At 42.7% G+C, this 13053-nt stretch overlaps 2 protein-coding genes across 3 annotated transcripts in view; one reads left to right on the forward strand and one right to left on the reverse strand.

Moving 5' to 3' along the window:
• The first annotated feature begins 19 nt into the window (after positions 1-19).
• Positions 20-8765, forward strand: rnf223 (ring finger protein 223). The gene is made up of 2 exons (XM_066691234.1): positions 20-2976; positions 6035-8765. Exon 2 carries the CDS (start codon positions 6107-6109, stop codon positions 6812-6814), a length of 708 nt encoding a protein of 235 aa, XP_066547331.1. The 5' UTR covers positions 20-2976; positions 6035-6106; the 3' UTR covers positions 6815-8765.
• A 2213-nt stretch (positions 8766-10978) lies between these two features.
• The window catches only part of ptpn11b (protein tyrosine phosphatase non-receptor type 11b), a 57092-nt gene continuing 55017 nt past the window's right edge, over positions 10979-13053 (reverse strand). For both annotated transcript variants that reach the window (XM_066691235.1, XM_066691236.1), the window contains exon 16: positions 10979-12967. The gene's annotated coding sequence lies outside the window, so the exon portion shown is untranslated. The remainder of the gene's footprint in view (positions 12968-13053) is intronic.

Genomic DNA, 13053 nt, shown 5'->3' on the forward strand with positions numbered 1-13053 from the left:
ACTTTGTTTCGCGGTGTTCGCGCCACACAATGCCTCTGGCACACTGTCAACTGCACTGTAGTCGACTCGCTTTTCATAGTGATAAAACCCTGTCGGGGCCAAGGGTTGATTTCGAAAGGGACAAAGACTCGGAAAACTAAATCCGCCTTTCATTCACTGAGATAGGGAAGTAATCTTAAAAAAAAATAAAGTAAAGCAAGAAGCAGTGCATAACCGCCAGTATTGTTATTCCGCAGCGCTCTGTTATCCAGTGGGGTTGCACCCACCCAATGCACCCAATGGAATAGAAGGATGCTGAAGTGGGAATGTTCCCTGTGCCTGTGGTAATGTGACTCATGGTAAACTACTTTGAAGAAATTGCTAAGAGATTGTCCATAAACCATGACTGATCGTGCAATATACTGTTTTATTAGGTTAAGTATTTTACAATCAAAATAAAAACAATCAAAACAAATTTTAATACTTATGATTAAAAACAATTAAAATCAATTCTTAAAATCACTTAAGTGATTAACGTAAACAAAATACATGAACTTCAAATAAACAAGTGCATAAAACAATAAAACAAACTTGTGATTAAAGCAAAACTGCAAACCAACAAAAGGGTCAAATACATTGAAAATAACTGAAAATGCACCGGACAAACCAAAAAACAAATAAAACAATAAAATAAAAAACAAACCAAAACAGTCCGATGCATTTAAAATTAAAATCCTAACGGCCAATGTATTTGATAAAATAAAAAAAACAGAACAAAACTAACCGAATACCCAAACAACTAGTGCTTTAAAATCAACTAAATCTTTAAAAACAATTAAAATTCATTTTTTAAAAGTAATTTTATCGTGATCGTGCAATATAGCTACGATATACAAAGACATGGCAGATTCTAGTCCAACGCCACATAGCTATTATTCATCTCCAGCCCAGATTGTGAAGCACATACCCTGTGCTCGGGGTGTCCTGTCAGAAGCAGTGGTCTTGGCTCCATTCCCAAGCTGGAATCTAAAACCACAGTTAATAGGACTGCCACAAATATGCCTTTGTTTATGTATTGTTTGGTTTTTCCGTTATTCCTTTATACAAATACACAAACAAACACGCTGACTGTTTATACACAGCTCATCCAAGAAATAACAAACATGAACCAGAACCAAAGCTAAAACCTCAACAATGAACTGGACTAAAGAGAGTTGACCATCCATAGGACGTGGAGAGCTGTGTGTACAGAATACTGTAGTGCACACAAACAGAAGTGCAGTCGGGCCCAAGTTGACCCACAAACACTCTCTCTTTATGTCGAATCATTCAGGGTAGAGTTACACTCTAATTTGGCTTACTCACATACTACGTAGGGGCAAATTGTATCATAAACCCCCCCCACTTCGGTTTCATTTCCGTGTCCCTCATGACTTAGCAACATCTGCACAGCTCCAGCTCAGAGGCACGAGTGCCCTTATCTGCAGAGGAGGTGAAGCACTGCCAGCAACTGCAACATAAGTGGACTGAGTAATGGGCCGGTCTACCTTCGTCACACAGTTGTTGAACATTAAAGCAGAGGGAGTTTTTAATTTTCCTCTTCTTCCAAGAAAGGCCATGTTAATGATTGACTTTTAAAACACATAATTGCCATTCCCAACATACCCCTTGCACACACACACACACACCTACACACACCTTAAACTGAGTCACAGTGGATGCAGTGAAGCCTTGATGTTGTCACCCGTCGCTAGGATGAGGTTCCCGTAAAATGTACTGGCATATCAGGAAATGGCTCTAGGCCAGTGGTCTCCAACCCTGGTCCTAGAGAGACCCTATCCAGCAGGTTTTGGAGGTCACCAATTTAAAGAGCAGAGCTGGGCAGCATTACCAATTTATAAACACCTGAAAGTATTAAATTCAAAACAGTTGGTCTGGTAAATTCAGTCATTTAGAAACCAGTAGAGCAATCACCTGAATACCTTCAGCCTCTCAAGTCAAGAAATCCCTTGGTTGAGATGCTTAATTGATTAATAACTACCAAGTATTTAGAAATTGGTGATTTAAGGTGACCTATAAGATTAAGTGGATTTGGGCTCTCCAAGACCAGGGTTGGAGACCCACTGCTCTAGGCATTCTGGGATCCGTTGCCTGTGGGGTGTGCTGGTGTGGTGGGCTTCTTTCTCTCTACTGACACAAGTACAGTATTGGGTTCTGCCATCATAGGGTAGCTGGGCTCAGAGCTACGACCACGAAGTGTTTTAAGAGAACCACTGTGCATCCTCCCCAGGTCTGGAATTCACATCCCTGTTTCCTTTCCAAACACACGTCTTACGTTCTGCACTGACTGGCAGAAAAACACGAACGAAGGCACACATGGAAACTCCCGCATTTATAAGTTACCAGCCTCACTGAACATGCTTGGATCAGAGAGACCTGCCAGCTCCTCAGAGCCATCTCTGCCCATGTGTCGTCTCCTCTTATCAAATGCTAAGTCATGCTTGAGTGTAAGCAGCTGCAGTGACCTGCCAAGTGGGGCTTTATTGGTATAATCTGTCTTTTCTTTTTTTTGCTTCCTTTCTCCCCAGGCTTTGTTATTGTTCCCTCGTTATCAATGTCATTTACATACCGTCTGAAAAGGCAAAGGGGCTGGGCTTGCCAGGTAAGTGTGGATTGGAACAGAGGAGCGGCTGGACCTGCAGGGCAGAAGAGTTGCTGAGCCAGGTGCTGCAGCTCACCATTGAGGAGATCACCAGCACAGGGAACTGGGACAAGAAACCTGCCAGCAGCTATTGAAACAGGCAAAAAAGCAGAAGGGAAAATAAATAAATAAATAAATAAATATAGACACGCATCTATGAATCACTGAAGGGAAACTGGTTTTCGGTTTGTCACAGAAAGGCAGGACGAAGACAAAGACGAAGACAAGACAGAGGAGCTGGTGAAAGCAGCATGAGAGCAACGGGGTTGAGGAGCTAGGACAAAGAACCTCTACAGGTATGTATATATACAGCAGATGAACCGTTTATATCTTTATGTGTGTTTGAGTTTTTGTGACCTACTTTCCCTCAAACTTTTTCCTGTGAGGTTAAGAGTGATCATTGAAAGTTTCTGATACTGACTGATTTATTCTTGACTGTATCCTGACTGTATCTGCAAAACGTTTTCATTTTTTTTTTGTTTAAATGCTGCCCAGCCCACCAAGAGCCTGGTTTTGAGAGCAGGTCAGGTATTTCTTCATGTACACATTGCAGGCTGCACCTTTTTCACTCCATCCAAACAAATAAATAACAGTAACAATAAATGAACTTGACAATTCTTAACAACACTATTGCTTCAGTGATTCAAAGTTCAGATTTGTTTTTAACTTCTTCCTTTTTTAACGTGGATCTGCTCTCGCTAACAGAGCTTGTGTTCTGTACCAGCAGGTATTAAAAAGAAAACGTTAGTTAATTTGAAATGGATGAAAATGTCTCTCTGGGTAATCAGTTACCAGACCGAGTTGGTTTTGACAAACCTTAGACCACTAATCACTCGGGTTACAGCTGCGGACACAGTGCTGCCAGCTGCAGCGGGCGTCTGTGACTGAGAGCTGCTGGCCGGCACTTCCAACTGCTTTTCAAAATTAGGCGACTTAAGCAGTTGGCCTCGCTGTGACTCTCTTGTACATGTTATATGCATCTTTTCTAAAGGAGTTGTTTTTGCTCAATTAGGTTTTAGAAATCACTTTGCGACCAGCTGTGAGATTGAGCATAATTAAGTTTCCCAGATAAAAATGATCGCTGGCCCGAACCCATTCCAAGAACACAACTAGAGTGCCCTTCAGCTGGGGATTTCTATTTGTATTTTTATGTTGTTTTGTTTTGTTGGATTGAATTAACTGAACCATTACTGTGGCGAGGAAACGTGAAGTACATTTTCCTATTGTTGGAAAGTACATAATCTCAGACCCCCGCCGGTCATTTTCCTTGTCCTGGCAACGTCTACAAATTCTCAGAAAAAGACGCCCCCACTTTTCCTGCTGGACTCCCCTCAGCATGCAGAAACGAACAACAAATGCACTGTGATGCTTATGAAATGTCAAAGTGCAGCACAGTGTCTGAAGAGCTCCCCACAAGCCCACCAGAGGAAAGCCCCCCGCCCCCTTGTCCACATATTACAGTTCTTGGATGGTCCACACAGCTGCTGCCACTGCAGGGAGCTCCAGCCGGAGGAAAATGGCGCAGAGAAACATGCCTGACAGCACAGCAGTTGTGGTCCCCTAATAAAGGCTTTAAAGAGAGAGCGGTGTGGTATAGACTTGGGACTTAGTGTGTTTATCTATACAGTGTTTCACCCTGATGCCAGTTAAGCTGTTACCTGTGAGAGCTGATTTTAGGAACAAATGCAATGTTGGTGCAGTTTAATTGTATTTATTACCCCCTCACCTTGTGGTCTCAGATGAGGCAAAAGCAGCAGTGAGAAAAGTTTCAAAGCAGCAGTGAGAAGAAGTTAACATGGAAACCATCACTTGCAGTCATGGCTGTGACCTCCTCGGGAAGCAGGAGGCCAGCGTGTAGTTTTGTAACGTATTAATTTTCCCTTTGTGAGATCTGTCCCTCTCCTCTAAGGTCACAGAGGATGGCAGTTTTGTGTAGCGGCTGGTGTGGAAATGCCGCAGGCGAGGAACTAACAAAGGCGGCAGTGTCTGCACAATAATTTGCTAACAGCATTCCAGTTTGGTGGGTTTGGTTGGGTTTAAAAAAAAACAAAAAGTGAAAGGAATGATATAAGCTAGTTTTGCCTCAGGGGGAGAGAATGAAATTTAATTTCAGTGCCTCAGGACTCCGATGGAAAATCAGTAGCACTCATCACATGGATCGTGCATCTGGTCAGATATGGGAGAGAGCGTTTGGGGAAACGGTTCAGGTTTAAGGTCGAGGTTAACGGCATCAAATAATACTTATGTTCTCTCAGTGTTGTAATGGTCTTAGTTAATCTGGAAAAGGTTTGAATTGGCGTGCGTAGCAGCTCTCAGCGAATTCAGTGTCACTACACTGAATGTAATTTTAACTGAATAGAGGTGAACTTGGGGTCTGCTTCTCGATCGAGGTTTAATGGATGTTGTCTTCTGGGTCTGCAATCTGATCAACTTCATCAGTTTACAAGTACAGGGCTGGATGGTTGAGAGGAAGACTCCGAATTTTGAGAATACTTACACCCAGAATCCTGCAAAACCTAAACTTTCACAAATCCTGGCTTCTGAAACAGATCAGTTGAAGCACTGACGGATAAGGCAAACAATCAGTGCTCGGTCACGAAGCTTGTTCCCTGAATATCTAATTACAGCTGTATTAGTTACAAAGGTGTCTTTCTGGTACTGCTTGGTACTATCTGTTCTGTTTGCTTATCCCACACAGAGCTCACAAACCACAAAGGGACCAGGTAAGCATTACAGAGACAGATAGCCGGGCCTTGTGGGCAAAGGCCTGGATTAATTGCGCAGTGCTTGTGGCTTGGTTTTTTTAAGCACAGCCCTACACGTTTCAGTCACTTGTTCCATGAGGCATGAAAATAAATCAGATCTTGATTACTTTACTGTTATTTAATATTTTAACAGTCAGTGTTGCTTAAGGTCATTTTATCCGCTGTGAGGAACAATAAAGGCCTGCTGTTAAAGCACACCAGAAAGCATTTAGATAATGCTGGGTACATGTGACGTGAAGTGGAAAATGACATTGGTCTCGCCTGGTACAGATACAAGCACAGCTATGCAGGTCGGGCTAAAGCCGGTGAGAATAAATATTGGCCCTGCTTGCCTGTGTTAATGAGTAATAAATATGTCTCTAAACTCTTAATCTGAAGATTAACCCTGCTGAGAGCACACGGTGAGTGTTGGTTGATATATATGAATTGGAGTACGGTGTTGCCATTATGACATAAATAAGAAAATGAGTTTTCTCTGCAATTGAAGTAGTCTATAGTGCTTGATGAAGTGGATACACCTTCACAGACTGAGAATGAGCATTTTCACTTGGCTCACTTCCTGGTTTAATCGTTTGTTTGTTTTTGTCAGGTGCAGAAGTGCTCAAAGTAAAAGAAGCAATTAAGAAGTAAAAAGAAAAGGCGTTTGGCATTGGAAGGAAAGATGGCGGCGATGTCCCAGGTGTGGCACACGGAAGACCCCCCGAGGGAGGAGCAGGAGGTGGACGCGGAGAGGGGTGGGGCAGGGGCCGGGCAGCCCGAGTGCTCCATCTGTTTCAACACCTATGACAACGTGTTCAAGACGCCCAAGGTGCTGCAGTGCACACACACCTTCTGCCTGGAGTGCCTCTCCAGACTGACGGCCGCGCTGTCCCTGGAGCAGGACACCAGCCAGATACCCTGCCCTCTGTGCCGCCAGCTCACCTCCGTCCCGGAGAGGGGTCCCCCGGCCTTGACCACGAGCCAGGAGGTGCTGTGCAAGCTGCCCGCCCACCTGCAACATGAGGAGCCCGTGTGGATGGAGGGGGAGAAGCTGTGCTACAAGCGGCCTCTCGATGCCAACAACTCAGACTTCTGCATCTGCATCGACATTGGCATCTCCAAACAGGAGGCCGCGCTGCCCGAGCTCAGCACCGTCCGGCCCCGGGGCCTGTGGGCGCGGCTGGGGCTGCTGACGGACTGGAAGCGCCTGGTGCTCTTCTTCATCCTCATTGTGATGCTCGTCTGCATCGTCCTCTGGCCGCTGCAGTGTGTCTTCAGCACGGGGAGCCTGCGCTGCTTCAGCCGGGTCACCACCACACCTGTCACCACCACTCACAACCCCAACCCCACCCCCACCGCGATGTCACAGTTATTCACAGCAGATCAGTGAAACCCCCCACCTGCTCCCTGCCAACACATACGTCTTGCCGTGCTGCTACGAACACATGCTTGTACCGATGCAAGGGATTGTTTTCTTTCTAGTGTGTTTAGTTTCAGCACAGACTGAGCTCTTAAGGGAAGCGGGACAGGAAATTAACATGGGGTCTGTTTACACAGATTATTGTTCCTTGACCCAACAAGGTTAGCTGAGGTCTTGAGAGGTCAAATGATAAGGGGGTGAATAGAAGGTGTCCCCCTCTGGCTCAAAGATGTTCACCCGCACATATCACACAAAGCACAGACCTCTCTCTACGCAACCAAAAAAAAACAAAACAACTAGATCCTCAGACGACTCATGTTTTGCTTTGTTTTTAACAATGGCATTACAATGAAAGTTGTAGCAGTAAATTCCAGTGGAGATGTATTACAGGGTATTACATTTTGTCAAATGTCTACAGTATAAATCAACTGTGACTGCTGGTATTATGCTTTCACCATTGCCAACCTTGCAGGCCTCTGGGGTGATTAGGCTAACTGAAGTGAATATCACCGGCTTGCCATGACATCAGAAAACACTGGACGTGTCTCTTCATGTGAAAAATGGGCAACTAATCCTGGAAAAGAGAGCCGTGACTGTATGAACCTGCTGCTTGGCCTCAGTGTTCAGTCGCTCTGACAAAAGGAAACGCTGTTACCTGATGCTGAAGAGCAATCTAGTTTTTTTTTCCGCCCCTACGAGAGTGCTGCCAGGGCCTCAGCCATCAGACCAGTGACGGCACTCGCAATCTGCTGTGACGCACACACAACCTTTGTAAGATTTCTTTGTTGTTTCTTCATCGTTTGTACTCTTGTAGGGCGACCTGGTTTATATTCTGCAATGCGTAACGGTGGTAATGAGTGTATTTTAATTTTTTTATGTCCTTAAGTCGGGATGAGTAAAATATACACTAGGTCCTACCAGTCAATTATTTTCCATGCAGAATTGTGTAGCACAGCCAATTTGCAAGTTGCTCGAATGAAGAGATCATTGATAGGATCCTTTAAATAAGGAACGGGCTGTACAACATGCCTGCATTTTTTTTTTTTTTTTTTTCGGTAAGCCGGGAGGCTCAGCTGGGTTGAGATTGGCATTGACAATCAACTGCCACCCTGGCCCTCCTGCCACACGCTGGGCAGCTCGTCTGGTCACTGTGGGGGAGCGTCAGCCAACCACCAGTATTGGGTAGACTTTCATTCCACTGAGGGATTAACACAGCGTGGACATGGTGACCATGGAGTCCATCTGGTCAACATGGTTGTCATGAAGGTGGTTTTACTTCCCTCTGGATGAAAGGGAATTTTGTGCTTTCGGTTTGTATCTGGTGTCAACACACTTCCTGTGCTAATGCTGGCGTTACTGTGGTGAGGTTCAGACAGCCGCCAGGCAGGGAGTGTGGACCCTGGTCCTGGACAGATGCAGCTCGATCTGGTTGTCACTGCAGCTGAGCTCTAAAGGACAGACGTGGACCAATGTATCCACTGCATTAGCTCAGACTAACCCGACCACAGCTACACATCACTGCTGTGCCATTATATAGGCGTCCGAGCGTCCAGTGCCTTCACTTAATATTTATATCTCAGCCTCTGAAAGAGCTGTACTAATCGCCACCAGGTAATAAATAATGATGATTATAAAATCATTTAAAAGGTAATGAACAGATTGAAAAAGTGTTTTCCTGCAATCTCCAGAAGCACATATGTCAGTGTTTGATGATGTTACTCTGATGGGTCATTTGTTTCCATGGTGTCTGGGAGATGGTTTTTTTAATGTAAATTGCTTGAGAATGCATTATGATGGTTCTGCTATTCTGCCAAAAGACTGTACATTTATTTCCTTAATGTATTTTTTTTTTACAATATATTTTTGGCTATAAAAGTCACTAGCAAATAATAATAAAAACAAAAAAAAGTTTCTAATAATATGGAAAAGCTTTTGATTTTGTTTTTATTCATAGATAAATATCCAGAAGAAGGAAAACCACGCATTCAGGAAATGGGGATGTACACCGGTTATAGATTTCAGTTACAGAAAAGACCGGATTGTCAACTTCACTCGTTAACTTGATTAACCGTCACACCTGGGATCTGAGAAAACCAGTTTGCGCGTCGCTGCGCCGGCTCTAGCCTCGTCCCAGGCAGTCGAAGCTGATGGAACTTGTCAGTTTGTCGTGTTGTGTATTTATTCAGTTAGTGAGTGACGGAGTACAGCCTTACTAAGCTAACAGTGGCCCCGGGATAACCAGAGCAACGAAGAGTAAAACCACTCTTCTCCATGCACACAAATCCCCCAAAGGCAGTGAGATCTGAGGATCATTTGTGCCAATAAAAAACTAAATTTAACACCAACACATTTATTGCAATTATAAATGGTATTCTTAATCACACCTTTCTGGTGTCTTTTGTATGTGCTAAGTAAACTGAGCTATAGCTTCAGCTTGAAACTTGTGCACAGTGAGTGTAAAGGGACTAAATGCCATATTTGGTGGAGTTGGAGAGGGGTGGGGTCAATTTATCTCAGAAAACCATTTGAAATTCACAAAACTAATCGAGTACTGACCTGAAACTGCTTCAAACCTGGTACAGTTGCATTCAACGCACTGGACTTGTTGCATCCCTTTTCTTTTGCATTGTATTCCCTTCACGAATGGGGTCAAATTATGTCGAATTCATTCTTATCATATTTGATTACCCATGGAGGTCACTTTGTGATACTAAAGCTGCATGTGCTTCAATTAAATGCATTTGAAATGAATAAAAATACAATTATGATAGTACACATTGGCGATGCTTTCTTTTAGTCTAAAATAATCTGAATACATGTATAGTGCGGGACACCCAGAGGGGTAAAATATAACAATAAAAAGTAAAATGTCACCGCACATATTTGAATTTGAAATACTAACGATGTGTATTTTTGGTATAGTACATTAACACTAAAGTCACACACAGAAATGCACAATTTCTGCAGTTTAAAATGTTATGCAATCCCTTCAAGTTAATTGCCACAAAACAATTTTGGAGATATGTATTTTTTCAGCTTATCGGTAAATGGGAAAATTACATATCGTCTAATTGCTTTAACATAAAATAAAAAATGTCAGACTCACTTTCAAAGCTTTTAGCTCCAGGTCAAAACTGGACACTTTTTCAAACCATGTGAATTTGCAATAAACTTAAGAAACAGTCACAATCCATAACCATGTTGTCTTTTTAACTTATTTAACTTTTTGCAATTAGAGAAAATGTAGGACCATTTTGCTCTGGAGTTGAAATCTTAAAAAATCCCCCTGCTGTTTTCATACCAGGCTATTAAAGTAGTTAGATCTGAACATTACTTATTCAGCAACAAAGTGCATTCATTACAGCAAGTGTTTTTTTGCTGGGATATTTCCCTGAAACACTTACATTTTTCTTTCAAACGGTGTTGTTGGCGTTTATGTGTTTGACCTGCCAAGGTCTTTAAATTGCCCGCAAACATAGCGGTCAGTGGTTTTCAGAAGCACAAACCTTTAATTTAACCCACCTTGTAGATAACGGCAGCTCCTCGTTGCCACAATTTAGAGCTAACAGCTGGCAGACAATGGTGCAATTTCAAGGAGAACAAAAATTAAATGAGTGTTTTGGGCAGGAAAAGGGGGATTCCTCTGGGATTTTGAAAAGGGCAAGTCAGAGAGGACGAGGAAACTGCGGGTTTCTTTATGTGCCCAGTTGTGCTGAATCACAAGGCACTTGGGTTGAACGGCCAACTGTGCCGACCTTCAAATCCAAGGAACTTGTTAAAACTACGTCAGCAGCAAATACCTACCATTTTTTAAAAACAGCTCCAGGTATGAATGAAGCGCACAGAAAAGAGTAACATTCATCTGTTTGTTTTTCCATTTTTTCTTTAATATATATATATATATATATATATATATATATATATATTTAGATTGTGTTATTCTCCGTTGTCAGATTAATTCATTACAAACAACTGCATTTGCCACAGTAGGGCGCAAGTTCGGGTTGCGCAAGTGCAACAGTAGAGATACTGTGTCGTGAAGGACAAAGTTGAGTGCCCCGAAAGTAGGGCACCGATATTAAAACAAGAATGCAAAAAACAAAAACAAAAAAAACAACAACGTTGCAGCAAATGGAAAACATGATAGAAATTATTTTATAATGTTCAAGTAAAATTGAAGGAAACAAACAAACGAAACAAAACAAAAAAATTACAGCTTCCGAAATGCTTGTTTTGGTTGCAGTTTCTACACAGAGTAAAATACATTTCAAGATTAATGAGCAAATTGCGGCCGATCATTCAAAATAGATAATTAATTATACCAGACAATGTACATACAACAATTTGTAACCACCCAACCCCCCCGAAAAAAAAAAAAAAAAAAACAGCTTACACAAAACGCAAAAAAGAAATCAAACATAAAAATAAACATAACAAAAATTATACGGACACATACAGCATACAGCTGGCAAACTAATCAAAGAACAATTTATAGCTGATATGGACATTCTGTCACAGATTACAGGATCAACAGTTCACAAACAAAATTTCAAGTATTGAAGTCTGAGAAGATAGTTTTTCAGCACCGCCGCCACTCCTTCCCTCACATACACAGATTACACACTCACACACACAAATATTTTAAAGGATTGAACACTAAGCATTAAAACAAAAACCCAACACTTTCTTCTACACTTTTCTTCTCTACATTTGCAGCAAAAGACGTAGCTATGAAGTGACTTGGCAGTAGTAAACACATATAAGTGCTCTATTAGGTTAACAGACTCCAGATGGACTTGGGCCCTCTTAACACACTGTCAGCCCCCTCCGCTTTCTTAGCTCAGTGAATTGAACTTTAGCATGCTTTATCTTTCCTCCCCCTAAATCACAGCCACCTACACAGACCAACAAAGAGGGCAACACAAACTTGACATCTGTAGTCTCACAGGCCCTCTACAATTAATCTGGATTCAAAAAATAAACGTAACGATAACCATAAATTCACTACTGTACCCAGATATGATACTGATGTCTAAAAGTCAAACACAGAAGCTCAGCTCGCAGCCCAGAGAAGAAACCAGAAAGGTGGCATTTAAGAAAGGAGAGCGTGGTTGTCTGAAGCGGGCACACGCACACAAACGCATTCTCGACTTTCCCCAGGTAAGAATTTCTATAAGAAAAGTTGTGCTGATGTCTTCTTCCGTGCTGCCATTGAGTGCCCAGTCCCCATGTTTGACCAGGTAAATCGCTAACAGAACACCAATACTACTACTATTCAATAAAAAAGGTGCAAGTCAGGGTGGCATCAGCAATCGGCACATTTGACACCAGTCTCAATTCGTGGCCTCTGCTGCTCAGACAACAATCACCTTCGGAACAGAACTTTTTCTTTTCTCTTTCTTCTTCCTTCTTCCAAAAACAGAAACAAAAAACAAGTGCAATTTCTGCATTGCGCCAGCACTCATAAGCACATGACCTGAGGTTCTTCACGTCAGAGGTCTTTGGTTACAGTAGATGCATCCAGTATGTAGAGCAGTTCCAGAACATCGGCCTCACGCTTTGCTTCCCATACATATATATATAGTATATGTTAAATATTTGTATATATATTTATATATGATCAATACAACTAAACAAAACAAACAAAAATAAATCAGTAGCAGCCTTGTGGAGATCTGAGAAACAAACCACAAGCATCTGCTCCTTGCGCGCCTGCGGGTGTCGACCCATCTCACTGCTGAATACAGATCTCGCACACAGCCATTGTTTTTTGTCACGGACGTCGTCGCTGCTGCTGCTGTTTCAGATTGTCTGCTGGGGGGCAGGGGCTGTGGTAGGGGTGGGACTGATAAGAGTTCAGTGGAAGAGGCACTTATTTCATGAATACAAGCTGAAGAGAGATCGAGAGAAAACGAGAGAGAAAAAGTGAGCGACGGTGAGGAAAAATGAAGTCACGCTGGCGAGTGAAAGTCTTTCTTTCCTGTAGAGCGCGATGGCAGCTGGGCGGTGCCCCCCCACCCCCCCGTGCCGCTGGCTGTGCCTGCATGTCGCCGTGCGTCTCAGGGGATCTTCACAGTCAGCTCCACTGAAAACTCATCTCCCTGCTCACAAATGTCTCGACTCCTGGAAGAGATGAATGCATAGCAACACGAAAAACCCAATGTTAAACAGAGGTGCAGTTTGTGGTTATTTATTTTTAAAAATAAAAA

The sequence above is a fragment of the Amia ocellicauda genome, chromosome 18 (genome assembly GCF_036373705.1).
Source record: "Amia ocellicauda isolate fAmiCal2 chromosome 18, fAmiCal2.hap1, whole genome shotgun sequence".
Classification (NCBI taxonomy): Eukaryota; Metazoa; Chordata; class Actinopteri; order Amiiformes; family Amiidae; genus Amia; species Amia ocellicauda.

What these genes read in the sequence shown, in the direction of transcription:
- rnf223 (XM_066691234.1), top strand. Translation starts at nt 6,107, where the DNA reads ATGGCGGCGATGTCCCAGGTGTGGCACACGGAAGACCCCCCGAGGGAG.